The 14,350-nt window shown below is 43.5% G+C and overlaps 1 protein-coding gene across 4 annotated transcripts in view; it reads right to left on the bottom strand.

Annotated features, from left to right (window-relative positions):
• Positions 1-14,350, bottom strand: part of RRBP1 (ribosome binding protein 1) — a 263,651-nt gene that overhangs the window by 39,610 nt on the left and 209,691 nt on the right. For all 4 annotated transcript variants that reach the window (XM_029594481.1, XM_029594479.1, XM_029594480.1 and 1 more), the window contains exons 10-13: positions 7,808-7,845; positions 4,480-4,570; positions 666-758; positions 417-509 (exon numbers count right to left, since the gene is read on the bottom strand). In XM_029594481.1, the coding sequence (XP_029450341.1) occupies positions 417-509; positions 666-758; positions 4,480-4,570; positions 7,808-7,845 (315 nt within the window). The remainder of the gene's footprint in view (positions 1-416; positions 510-665; positions 759-4,479; positions 4,571-7,807; positions 7,846-14,350) is intronic.

The raw sequence follows: 14,350 nt of genomic DNA, 5'->3' as shown, positions 1-14,350 counted from the left end.
TCAAAACATGCGAATGAGAACACAGGAAAGGCATCGCGCGGTTGAATAAACACCCTCTCAACTACAGAACTGATCACCAAAATGTGAAAGCGGCCTGAAATGCCAGGCAAGCCTCAGCTCCCGTAGGCAGGCTCAGGAACCAGCCCATCAGTATTTAACGGGTCAGAACTAGTAGATACGGAAGACAAGCAAATATCGTTCTTTGGTAGCAACAAGCATGAACTAAAACGTTGTCACGAAGTACAGTATCAGGGAGGGGAGAATGGGACACACGGCACAACCCAGCCCAGCCCAGATTCGCAGTTCTTTATGAGAAACTAGTGTATATCTGGTTGACGCAATCTAGCCCTACTGCAGCTGCACTTTTCTTGTCAAAAAGATAAAGAGAGTGTCATCATAAAGGATTTTTACTGAACCTGCTGTGACACCACTGTGACCTGTGGGAAAAGAGACTGCAAGGACTCCTTTGTTTGTGTCTCCATTGTATTCAGCTGCTGAGCTGTTTCTTCCTGCAGGAAGCAAAAGAGGCAAAATTATGCCACATACAATCCTCTGTATTGCTAGCAATTATATGCAGTACAGAACAGGGAAAATGAAATTAGCCTTCGCAGACCAGAGTTTTACAAACAAATATTCATGTTGTATCAATAAGAAAAGCGGCTAACCTGAATTTTTGTGGACGAACTCAATTTTTCTTCACATGATCTCTCAGCTAAACGCAATGCTTCCATAGCTTGCCAATTTTTCTCACGAAGATCCTATTGAAATTTTTATTTTTTAAAGAATGAATGCATGGAAGATCAAGATGAAAACCAAAATGGTTCTGGCACGGCATTATTTCTCTCTCACAGCTATAGACGGCCCTTCCAGAAGTCAGATGAGACATTCTCGCAGAGCAGTATGTGGAAAAGTTTGAACTCCCACTAGCCACATGGGCTCTCCAACTAGGATATGTGTCAAACTCCAGTTTTCAGTGCTGTTCCTTTTAAAACAATGACTTCCAAACAACCCAGCACCCAGAAGCACTGTAACCAGTTTGGTTTCCAGGCTATCCATAACGATCATACACAAGATATATTTTTGTACCATAAACTGGTTCTTAGGAGGTCCATATTTAAAACCCATTTAGCCGGATAATTCAAATGGTATCCGTCTAAATGGCAAATATAGCATATTCAGCCACTTATCCGGCTAAATTAAAGCCAGATACGTAGTAAAAAAGGAGCATTCACAGCAGGTCTAAAGCTCTCCAACCTTGTGTGGCCAGGCCTGATAACCTGTCACTTACCTGGCATATATACAAAAGAATACAGCTGGATAAGTGGCGATTCACTGAAAAAAAACAAAACAAAAAAACTTGCTCATGGGCCTACATGCCCGAACAAGACCGTCTTCCTCCCTTCCATGAGAGCTCCAAACAGCCTGGCACCCCCTTCTCAGAGTGGGCGCATCTTCATTTAAAAAAATGAATAGGGCTGGGAGACAGTGGCGATCACATCCCCTCCCCTGCCCCCTGCTTTTTTTTTTAAATAATATTTGTCTCTCCAGGACCCACCCTCCCCCAGCCCTCACCTCAACTCTATCCCATATCTTAGATTGGATTTTCAAAATAGCCCGGGTGGCGGCAGCATGCTACCGCAATCCAGGCACTTCTGCTTCTGCTGTTTTGTTTTGGTAGGATATATTGCATTTTCCATGGTCAGAAAATCAGAGTCTCAGGATGTGTCATGAGTTACCTGGCAGAAGATACTTTTTTGCATTTGTGCACAATTCTTTAAAAAAAAAATGTCCTTGCAAATGTAAATAAAAAAAATTTAAAAAAAAGCAACCACTGCTACATCTTCCCCCGGTCTCTATTTCTTTTCATTTCAGGGGAAAAGACAATGCTAGTCAAGAAGATAAAAATGCCCTGTATTAGCCTTATTTTTTAAAGCAGGGTTTCATGTTAAAATCTACACTGGGAAAGTGCGAGGGTGAAAGAGCAAATTACCTTGGTTGGCGCAGAAAACCACACTGACTCCAGCCTTTTCAAATGCACTTTCACTTTATTCACTTCAAAAGTACTTCAACATTAAGAATGACCGCCTGCCTTTGCAGTACACTTCCCACTCTCTTGGGTTTGGTCAGAATAGATTTACAGATGCAGGCTCTCCTGGAGACAAAGGGGGCATCTTGAACCCACCTGGATTTACACACTTATCCTACCCTCCGGACTCTTCCCTGCTCTGCAGGGTCCTGTACACAGAACTCTCTCCCTCTGTCACGCACCCCCCCGCTCCCCCCCCCCACCTTCTCAGTTTTGGATCCATTGGCCAAGCATCACTACTCGCCCCGGATACCATCCAGGGAAATACAACATACCCCACTCCCCTTCATCTGGCCTCCCAGCAGCTAGGCTTGGGGTCAGGGATCTAGGGTCAGATTCACCCCCACACATTAGGGTTATCCCAGACAATATTATCAGAACCATCCACTGTGCCCTTTGCCCAGTGTCCACCAACAATCCTTTATCTGATTACATCTGTAGCTCCAGGGTCTACTTCCACCCTAGCAGGACTCCTTGGACTGGCAGTGAGTACTCTTCATTCATTTCTGTGGTAACTTGTGCCTCCTCTGCACCATCACAATCAGTGCCCTCTGGTAACGCCAATGTGACTGTCACTGACTCCTCATCAGTGCTAGGCATTGGCTCCTCTGTAGCCCCTTTCGCTGGGATCTCTACGCTCCCTTTCTCACGACTCTATGACCCTTCCTTCTGGGCTCTCCATAGCAGCGCCTCCATATAACTGCTTAGTAGTCCCTCCCCATGGGGACTCCATGGCTTCTGTGGCCCCTTCAACTGGCCCCTTGGCAGTACCTCTCTCAGGCTCCTCCATGCTGCCTTCCTCTGGCCACTCGATACTGCCTTTTGCCGGCCACTTGGTACTACCCCCTTCTGAGCAGTCTGTGTTGCCCTCTCCAGGGATGTCTTCAGTGTTTGGGCACCCTACAGTGCCTTCCTCTGGACTTTCTGTAGTGCCAAACTCAGGTTTCCTTGCAGAGTCCCTCTCATGCTTCTTCCTGCTACATTCCTGGCACTCTGCGTCAGAGTCCCACTGAAGGGTTGAGCTGCAATCAGGTGACTTACTCAGCTGCTGTGTTCCCACTGGGTTCTCTGTGGTGCTTCTCTCAGGGTTCTCCTCTGCACATGAGGTGATGAGAGCACAGTATGCTTCTAGATTCTTTTTCTCCCTAGCCCAGTCCAGCTGTCTCTTTGAGGATCTCCTGCAATTACCTTTGCCCTTCCTGTAGGCTCTGAATCAAAGCTTGCAAGTCACTTTCAGTCATGCTTCCACTACACAGAAGTACATGGCTATGCACTTCTTGTAAGCTATCTGGCTTCTATTTCTTCTTTCACTTGCACTGCAGTACACCCACTGGATCCAGACTAGGTTTCCGGTAGTACTTCCCAGGCTTCTGGCAGCTGCACCCTGTAGGGACAATGCCCCTGTCCAAACACAGTCTCTGCACAACTGCTTCTTTGCACTAGTATTTTTCTCTTTTTTTCTATAAAAAGGCAAAAAGGCAAAAAAACCCAAACAAACCCTCCCACATGTTCAGCACTAACTTCACTTAAGCACAAGCCCTAAACGTCAGGTGGAGTTTGACTCTTTAGTCTGCAAAACAACCCTAAACCTGACTACCTTTCAGGCCCCACAGACCATTCACTATTTTAAATGCAGTTTCCATTTCCTTCTCTTGTGTGCTTCTCTATCAGTGAACAAGCCTCTAAAATCCAGTGCTCTGCAGCCCTAGCAACACTACTTTCTGTCCCAGCCCCTTTTCTTAGGCAGGAATTCCACAAACTTTTCCTCTTTTTTATGTGCAAACTTCGATTGCCTACTTCTTGAGCAGTGTTTTGCCTCCAACCTCTTGGAGGACAGCACAAGAAACTTTAAATCACAGTCTTCCTTTAGAGACTTGGGTTTTTCTGAGCCAAACTTTAGAAAAACATTTATGACCTGGCACCATATGTGAAGGTGACGAAGCAAATCATCTTGATTGGAACAGAAAAGCACAGTGACTCCAACCTTTTCAAATGCACTTTCATTTTATTCACTTTAACAGTACTTCAACAACAAGAATGACTGCCTACCTTTTGGTACACTTCCCACTTCCTTGATTTTGTCAGAATAGATTTACAGGAGCTGCCTCTCCTGGAGACGCAGGGGCCTCCTGAACCCAGCTAGACTTACACTCTTATCCTGCACCAGCTGGTCCTGCCCTCCGGTCTCTCCCTTGCCCCACAGGATCCCTCCTACAGAGCTCTCTCCCTCTGCAGTACTTAAGTTGGACCAGGCATTTAGCCTGGTTCTCACATACAAAAAGAGGAAAAACAGGGTCACTCTGTCACAGAAAGATTCACAAGTATTTTAGCAATTTAACTTCAGAAAAAAAGGAATTTAAAGAAATAAAACAACATTTCTTGCAATTGCTTACATTGTTTTTAATCTTTTGTTGCTCGATGGTATTTTTCAATTCTATCACTTCTTTTTCCAGTAAGGTGACCTGAGAGTCTCTCTCTTCTAGCCTAAAAGGAGAAGAAGGTGTAGTGGCCATTATGTCACCATCTCCACTACAAAAGTTTATCTGGTTCTGCGTCACCGCTTATTCCTGTCTGAAAACACTAGGCTATTTATCTGATATATACTCAGCAAATTTTACACTGTGGCAAAATTTTGATTCATATGTCCCAAAATCTGTTGAAAAAACTAATCTCTCTGCTACAAGTTGACTGTTTCTGCAACCTCAGTTTTATTTAATGAGAGCACTACTGCCATGCTACGGGAAAGAATATTTAGGTACAGTGATAGGACCTTATAAGTGTTATTTAACACATTATGTTTGCTTTTCTTTCATCAAACATGCTGCATGTGGGTAGATGGCTTTAGCAGAGAGCAGTCTCAGTCCATTTTTTAAGAGTTAGCCAGACAAATCAGAGTTCAATTTTTCCCATTTCCTCCTGTCTGGTGAAGTATGAGTGTGTGTAATTCGTGTGTACAAAATATGTCCGCATAAACAGAGGTGAGGCTGGAGGTATTCCCAGGGTGCAGTTAAAACTGTATGCGCTCAGTGCTCAAAATCACCACTGGTAAGATAAAGTTGTGTGCACAGGTCAGTTGAAAAAATGGCTGTCCTGAAGTTAGCCAGATAAAGGCATACACATAACTTTATCTGTCAGAGGCAGACTTTATTGATTGATTGATTGATTTCCAGGCTTTCTATATTGCACATTCAGAAAAACTGTTTAGAGCAGTTCACAACAGTATAAACAAAGTTAAAATCATAAAACAATAATAAAAACAATACAGTCTTATTCTAATAAAATGTGAGGTGGCCGATTCCAGCAACCCTGCTAGTCCCTTTTTTTTTTTTTTTTTTTATTAAACACAGGTAGCTAGTTCCCACCTGATTTCTGATGGTGCTAATATTCCTTTGGGTACAACCATGCCTTCAATCTTTTTCTAAACGACAGGTAGTTTCCAACCTAATTTCTGATGTTGCTGAATTCCACAAAATTGGTCCAAAAACTAAGAACATTCTACTTCGAAAGGCCATGATGGTACTACCAACAAGATGCCTTGAACAGATCGTAAACTGTGACTTGGAACATGTTTCCTTACTAACCTCTATAAATGTCCTGCTCCCTCTTCCCATATCACTTTAAACATCAAGGACATGATCTTAAATTTTACCCTTTCTCTAATGGGGAGCCAGTGTAGTTCCTTCAAAAGTGGCCTTACTTTCTTTGAGCAAGCAAAAATTAGTCTGGCTGCCATTTTCTTTAACACCAGAAGTCATTGAACACTCTTTGCCAGAACTCAATCAGAACCCCATTATAGTAATCAAATATTGGCATCACCAATGATTGTATTACTGTACTTAGGCGTATACACCCCGTTGAATATTTAGACAATGTTACGTGCTTGACTTTATGCGCTTTCCCTCTCACCAGCTTAGTGACTATTGACCTCATTATAGGGAGGGTAAATTTTAAAGGGACTTCTGTGGTTAAAGATGTGCTCTACCCAGAGAACTGCCCCATTAGAAAACTGCGTGACCGATACCCATGGAAAATTAGGAGCATACGCACTGAATGCATGTACATTTATGCACACAGGAGAGAGAGGCATTCCAAGGGTTGGAGTTTAGGCAAGGCTTGGAGTTATGTGCCAACTTTTTTATTTTAAAAACTATGCATGTAAATTCTTGCAGCACCAAATAGCCCGTGTAACTGTGTGCATGTAGTTTGCCAAGATAATTTTCAAAGAATACAAAAAGCCATACATATAAGAGAATTCATATATTTGCACTTACAGAGACCTCATAAATAATATGGGTAGATTTTAAATTCACTCATTTGTTGTGTACATTAATTTTTGGAAACCACCTCGAGTGATCAAATACCCATGTAACACTTACAATGATAGGACTCATAGAAAATTTGTAACCTTTGTTACTTATTTTGAAAAATATCTATACAATTACAAAATTACTTTAAAACCAAAGACACTTATCTTAATTTGTCATAAAGACTATAGGGAAACACTATAGCAGTCGCATTGCGAGATCGATTATATAAGGTTGCTACTATAACCAAGACACATAGGGGCAGATTTTCAAAGCCCTACACGCGTAAATCCGGAGGTAGGCGCAACTTATAAAATAAAGGTTGGGGGGGTTAGTTAGGGCTGGGGGGCGGGTTAGGGAGGGGAGGGGAAGGGAAGGGAAGGTGGGGGGTGCGGAAGGAAAGTTCCCTCAGAGGCCACTCGCGTACGTCTTAAAATCTGGCCCTCAGTCTTACTATAACAGTTTGCTTTGGAGCCCCTGAGGAAGGCAGTGCACCCTCTTTATGACAAATTAAGATAAGTGTCTTTGGTTTTAAAGTTATTTTGTAATAGTATAGATATTTTTCAAAATAAGTAACAAAGGTTACAAATTTTCTATGAGCCCTATGGGCCGGATTTTAAGAGGTACACGCGCGCGTACATTTGTGCGCGCAACCCGGCATGCACAAATGTACGCCTGATTTTATAACATGCACACGCAGCCATGCGCATGTTATAAAATCCGGAGTCGGCGCGCACAACGGGGTGCACACTAGTGCACCTTGCGTGCGCCGAGTCCTAGGGGAGCCCCGATGGCTTTCTCTGTTCCCTCCGAGGCCACTCCGGAGTGGCCTCAGAGGAACTTTCCTTTCCCCCCCCCACCTTCCTCTCCCTTCCCTTCCCCTACATAACCTGCCCCCAGCCCTATCTAACCCCCTCCCCCTAACCTTTGTTTAATAAGTTACGTCTGCCTCTGGGCAGGTTAGGTTGCACGCGCCGGCCAAGTGCCAGCGCGCGATCCCCTGGCACAGCCGCTGTGCCGGAGGCCTCGGTCCCGCCCCACCTTGCGCCTTTCACAAAGCCCCGGGACATATGCGCGTCCCTGAGGATTTACGCGCGTATCCCTTTGAAAATCTGGCCCTATGATTGTAAGTGTTACATGGGTATTTGATCACTCGAGGGGGTTTCCAAAAATGTATGTAAACCAGAAATAAGTGAATTTAAAATCTACCCATATTATTTATGAGGTCTCTATAAGTGCAAACATATGAATTCCCTTATATGTATGGCTTTTTGCATTCTATAAATATGTGCCATATAGTACTCAGTTTTTTTTATTTTTGTGTCAAGTTAATTTTCAAAGCAGACTGATAAGCGTAAACTAATTGCATATTTGTTAGTTAACTTATGTACAATGTGGCAAAATTACCCCATCTCACCTTGCTTGTAGCTGAGAAATTTCGGATTCTTTAGCTACCTGAAATTGAAATAAAAAGTACTTGCATTGATAGACTGACAAGCTGTGGTTAATGTTTCTTATGCTACAATCACAGGACCACTGGGCAGGGCCAGATTTATGATTTTGGTGCCCTTAGGCAGACTGCCACGGTGATGTCCCTTTGAGGCTGTGCTGGCACATGGCCCTGAAGCAAGTAAAAGCAGAATCCTGTTTGGCCTGGAAATTTTAGTGCCTTCAAAATTTAGTACCCTAGATAGTTGCCTATGTTGTCTGTGCCACTGCTGCAGTATACTGCTCTCCTCCCTTTCATGCTGGCGGATGGACTTCTACCAGCTGCAGCCGACTGGGATGATACCACTGATCTTATTGACAACTCTAAAGGCCCAATTCTTAAAAGAAAAACCAACCCTATAAAAATTATTTTCACACATGCATTCTCTCTCACACATACACCATCACATGACCACATACCCTCCCACTCTCACCTAAACACAAAACCAGTCATGCATTGCCTCCCTCTTTCTCCAACTCACTCACCCACACAACTTACCTCTCACATAGCTACAATCTCTCACCCACACATACCCCGTATATACTGTACCCATACACATTCTCTCCAGCAGCAGAGGACTGGAAGGCTCATCTGCATATTTCTGCCAGCAAACCCAGCACAGGACTCCAGAGGACACTGCGAGCCATCTAGGCTTCAGCTTTCACAAACCCTGACTATTTCCAGCAGCAGAGTACCAGAAGACACTCACCAATCGGTGCGTGCCACAATACCTCAGTTCTTTTTTTAATTTTTCGTTAACCTTTTGTATTCCCTAGAAATCTTAGATTCTTGATAACCACACTTTCTATAAATTTACAACAGATTTTATACACTAACAAGTATTATTTCAAAACAAGAGTCAATAAAGTTTGTCACCAGGAGGTTTAGGTAGATTAATTAAAGTGTCTTGAGTATTACTGACAGACAAATATAAAATAAACTAACAGATTAAAAGTGTCCCTACTCCCTTAGAAATTTTAAACAACAACCCAACAAAATTAAGATGCAGACAGCAATCCAGCAGTGAGAGGAGGGCTATCCAGTCTTTTCCACAGACAGACACATGCATGATTATCTACCAGTTGATGAGAGGCTGTATGTGTGCACTTGGTGCAAAGAACTCCTAGCCCTCAGAGAACAAATCCAATCTCTGGAAGCTAGTGGAAAACCTGGAGGAGCTAAGGGAGTCGGGGGCCGATTCTATAAAAAACGTGCGAAGAAATTGCGTTCATTGGGAATGCATGCGGTTTTAACGCACACATTTTTTTTTTCACCGGCACCGCGGATGCAATATTTAAATTTATGTGAAATGAAAATTGCGCGAAAATCGCGCACGTTGTTCAAAATGCAGTGTCTATAGCACCATTTTTTTTATTGCATCGGTCGTTCAATATTGCATCTCTGGTGCGCTCAGTCTGTGTATATCTGTCAAAAAATGGTTTGGCAAATGTAGTACAATTGTTGAAGTACAAAAATCTATATTTAAAACGAATAATGCATATTTGATATCGGCTTTGTTCCCGCATTGTGCCTGGGACGTCAGCAAGCGTGTCATAATCCTATTAGGAGCAGGGTATATCAATAGCTGCAACCAGATAAACTTCCCCTTTGTGTCGGATTCGATTGGACCTATACTGGCTACAGACTAGTCCCTTGAATTCACACGACTTGAGCTTCATCGAGACGAGCTTCATCGAGACTTGAGCTTCATCTCTTCATTTCCTTCGTTTTGCAAAAGAACTGGTTGCTTTCTACTTATATAAACACTTTTTATATTATATATATATTTTTTTTTTTATTGAATAAATTGTTAATGTACATCCAAATACAGCGTTTGAGGATAGAGCGAGTTAAAGAGAAATGTCCAAAAATAGGGCGTCACAAAATCAATGGGTCCACTGGTATTGGAAACATATGTACAGGGAAGAAATAAACAGTATCCATTACAGAAACAAAGAAGAACCCATAAACCGGAAACTAACGGCACACTAACGCCAGTGTAAACCAGGCGCAAAGTTTCGATCGCTAAAAAACTCGCTAAAGAAGCACAAAATTTCAGCACGCAATTTTGCACCAAGTACAAATACCTAATTGGTGCATTTAACTAACATTTGCATGCTAGTGGAGTTATCCCATTCGCGCAGATTTTCCGCGTGCGTTAAGGATGCGTAAAATCACTTATTGCATTCACGTTCCCTTTGCACTTGAAAAATGTGCGTTCAATTGTGTGTTCACGACTGCACTAAGACAAACTCCCCGTATTGCATCGGCCCCTCAGAGAGATATACAGAGGAGCTCTTCAGAGCCATAGTAGAAAAGTCCCACTTCCACTCTGGCAGCCCCATGCTGAGTTGGAGGGGAAAGTTCATGTGTAAGGAGAGCATCACACTGGTGTGGCAGGAAGCAATCCTGTAGCTAGGACCTGCGCCCAAGTGATGTAGTATCCTCTCACACCAAGGATGTGTCTCCAGGGGCACATACCCAGGAAGGAAACATTAGGATAGCTGTTGAAATTGGTGATTCAGCCATTAGAATTGTAAATAGCTGGGTAGTTGGTGATGTGAGAATCGCTTGGTAATTTGCTGGCCTAGGGTGAAGCTGACAGACCTCATGTGCCAACTAGGTAGGATTTTAAACAATGTCTTAGTACATTTAGGTACCAATGACATGAAAGATGCAGAAGTCAAATTTAAGGTAGAAATTTGAAATGAGAACATCCAGACTAGCATTCTCTAGGGTTGTGCAGAGGGGAAAAAATTGTTTTGGTTCATTAATTCTTTTCAAGCGTAGCTCAGTTTGTTTCGTTAGTTTCAACCACTTTATTCTGTTTCATTTGTTTTTCTTTTTATAGTGAAGTCAATAGAGAAAGGCACCAATGACAACTGTAAAAAAAAATGAAGCTGAGAACCAGCCCAAGGCAAGGCCCCAGTCACCAAGACCTAGGCTTAAGCTGAAGACCTTTGCCAGGATCCAATGCCTATGCCCGACTGAGGATCGATCCCATTACCTAGGCCCAATTTTGGAACTTGGCCTGAGACCAGGTCCTGGTCTTGAGGCCTAGGACCGGTTCTGACACCGGGGGCACAGCAAAGGCCGGGTCCTGTCACAGAGGCCCAGGTTTGGGTTTAGGTCTAGGCCCAACACCAGAATCCAAAACGACTGGGTCCCAGTCACTGAGGCCCTGGCCTAAGCCTAAAGCCTAAGCCCGGCTCCAACATCAGGGTCCCCCCGAGGCCAGGTATTTACGCTGAAGCCTGGGTCTGACACTGTGGCCCAGCCTGAATCCAGACCCTGGTTGCTGAGGTCTAGAATGAGGATCGAGGCCTAAAATCGAATCTGATGCTGAGGCCCAACCAAGATTGAATCTCAGTTACTGAAGCCTGGGCCTAGGGACTAGGTCTAAACTTGAGGCCAGGCCCCAGTTGCTGAGGACCAGGTCTAGGGCCTAGGCTTAGGCTCAGCCTGATGCTGGAGCTCAGCCAAGGCTGAGTCCTGGTCATCAAGGCCTAATCCCGAGGCCTAGGAGCAAGCATTCCGATGTCTTTTTTCTTGACATAATGACTATAAATGACGTCCTCCACCTGGAGGGCATGCTGCAGTGATGTCCCTACAGAACCTTCCCCCAGGGCAGATGGTGCCCAGTTTGTTATACGGATAGCCCAGGCCTTGGAGACTAGAACCTTGCTGTGGTAGGGGCCCAGGCCTCAGCGATCTAAGATGGCGCCGGCCATCCATTGCTCCTACCATGTGACAGGGGCCGACCAATGGCACCGGTAGCCCCTGTCACATGATAAGGGCAAAGGGCCACTGGCGCCATTTTGATTCCTGGCAGGCCCGATGGCCTGAGAGCAGAAGATCGCTCCCGGGACCCCCGCTGGACTACCAGGGCTTTGAGTAAGTCTGGGGAGGGGGATCGGGATGGGGGGTTGTAATTAAGTAAATTTGAAGGGTTAGGTTGGCTTTCGGGGTTTTTTTAAAATAAATGTGCCCCTCCCCCCCACGCTAACCCAAAAACAAATTTTTCCCAAATTTCAGGAAAAATCCGTTTCAGGATTCAGGTCTCCCAAATCCTGACGAATTCCGTTCTAAACAAATGGACATCCTACTATTTTTGCCCAAAAAACATCCTTCAAACATTGGAAGAAGGATCCATCTGAAAAAAATAGGAAAAAGAATAAGCATTGTCAAGTTAAGTGAAAAACATTGATAAGACAGGCAAATAGAGAATTTGAAATGAAGTTGGCCGTAGAGGCAAAAATTCATAATAAAAACTTTTTGAAATATATCCGAAGAAACCTGTGAGGGAGTCGGTTTGACTGTTAGATGACCGAGGGGGTTAAAGGGGCTCTTAGAGAAGATAAGGCCATTGCAGAAAGACTAAATGAATTCAATTCTTCTGTGTTTACTAATCAGGATGTTGGGGAGATACCAGTTCCAGAGATGGTTTTCAAGGGTGATGAGTCAGATGGACTGGATGGTATGCATCCTAGGGTTCTGAAGGAACTCAAAAATGAAATTTCAGATCTATTCTTTTAACATTTTTAACCTCTCATTAAAATCATCCATTGTACCTGAAGGTTGGAGGGTGGCCAGTGTAACCCTAATATTTAAAAAGGGCTTCAGAGGTAATCCAGGAAACTATAGACCAGTGAGCCTGACTTCAGTGCCGGGAAAAATAGTGGAAACTAATCTAAAGATCAAAATCACAGAGCATATAGAAAGGCATGGTTTAATGGAACACAGTCAACATGGATTTACCCAAGGGAAGTTTTGCCTCACAAATCTGCTTCATTTTTTTGAAGGGGTTAATAAACATGTGGATAAAGATGAACCAGTAGATGTAGTGTATTTGGATTTTCAAAAGGAGTTAGACAAAGTCCCTCATGAGAGGTTTCTAAGAAAACTAAAAAGTCATGGGATAGGAGGCAATGTCCTTTTGTGGATTACAAACTAGTTAAATGACAGGAAACAGAGAGTGCGATTAAATGGTCAATTTTCTCAGTGAAAAAGGGTAAACAGTGGAGTGCCTCAGGGATCTGTACTTGGACCAAAGCTTTTCAATATATTTATAAATGATCTGGAAAGGAATACGACGAGAGAGGTTATCAAATTTGCAGATGATACAAAATTATTCAGAGTTAATTCACAAGCGGATTGTGATACATTGCGGGAGGACCTTGCAAGACTGGAAGATTGGACATTGAAATGGCAAATGAAATTTAATGTGGACAAATGCAAGGTGTTGCATATAGGGAAAAATAACCTTTGCTGTAGTTACACATTGTTAGGTTACATATTAGGAACTACCACCCAGGAAAAAGATTTAGGCATCATAGTGGATAATACATTGAAATTGTCGGCTCAGTATGCTGCAGCAGTCAAAAAAGCAAACAGAATGTTAGGAATTATTAGGAAGGAAATGGTTAATAGAACAGAAAATGTCATAATGCCTCTGTATCGCTCCATGGTGAGACTGCACCTTGAGTACTGTGTATAGTTCTGGGCAGCGCATCTCAAAAAAGATATAGTTGCACTGGACAAGGTACAGAGAAGGGCAACCAAAATGATAAAGGGGATGGAACATCTCCCCTATGAGGAAAGGCTGAAGAGGTTAGGGCTGTTCAGCCTGGAGAAGAGACAGCTGAGGGGGGATATGATAGAGGTCTTTAAAAACATGAGAGCACATGAATGAGTAGATTTGAATCAGTTATTTACCCTTTCGGATAATACCCTGTTTCCCCGAAAATAAGACAGTGTCTTATATTAATTTTTCCTACCAAAGATGCACTAGGCCTTATTTTCAGGGGATGTCTAATACCGTAGAGCTGCTGGCTGCCCCTGCCTCAGCCATGTCCCACCAGTGTGCTGTCAGAGAGAGGTAAGAGTGTGCAGCATTCATGGTAGTCAGCTTGGGCTGACTCTGCTGCTTTTGAACCTCTGAAAACTGCTTGGAAGGGGTCCCCCGACTGGTACTGCCACCATCCCCAGATGTCAGTAATCTTGCTGCCACTGTCACTGCTGCCACATGGCTATTGGGGAGGCGCCGATTGCTGCTACTGACACTGAAGCCCATTCTGCTGCCTCCTCTGTGCAGGCCCCATGGGCTTCCACTTTCTCCATGCTGATCTCGTACATTGTGAGATCCGCATAGAGAAAGTGCTATTTTTGCACATTCCCAAAGATTACATGTGCCAATCACTAAAAAGTAATTTATTTTTTTTTTACCTTTGCTGGCTGATGTTAGATTTCTAATCGGTTGGTCACAGGCTTTTTTTTTTCCACCTCCCCTTTCTTATTTTGTTGCCAATTCCTTTTATATTGTCCTTTTTTCTTCCGTATTTCTTTTCTCTCCATCTTCTTCCCTCAAACACAGTCAGGTTCTCATTCTCACATGCTTTTCTCTCTCTCACACACACACAGGCTCTCACTGTCACATGCTGTCTCTCATACAATCATTCATACACACAGTCT

The sequence above is a fragment of the Rhinatrema bivittatum genome, chromosome 3 (assembly GCF_901001135.1).
Source record: "Rhinatrema bivittatum chromosome 3, aRhiBiv1.1, whole genome shotgun sequence".
In the NCBI taxonomy this organism is placed as follows: domain Eukaryota; kingdom Metazoa; phylum Chordata; class Amphibia; order Gymnophiona; family Rhinatrematidae; genus Rhinatrema; species Rhinatrema bivittatum.
Note: the sequence above shows the minus strand (reverse complement) of the source record. Positions and strands in the feature narration are given on the sequence as shown.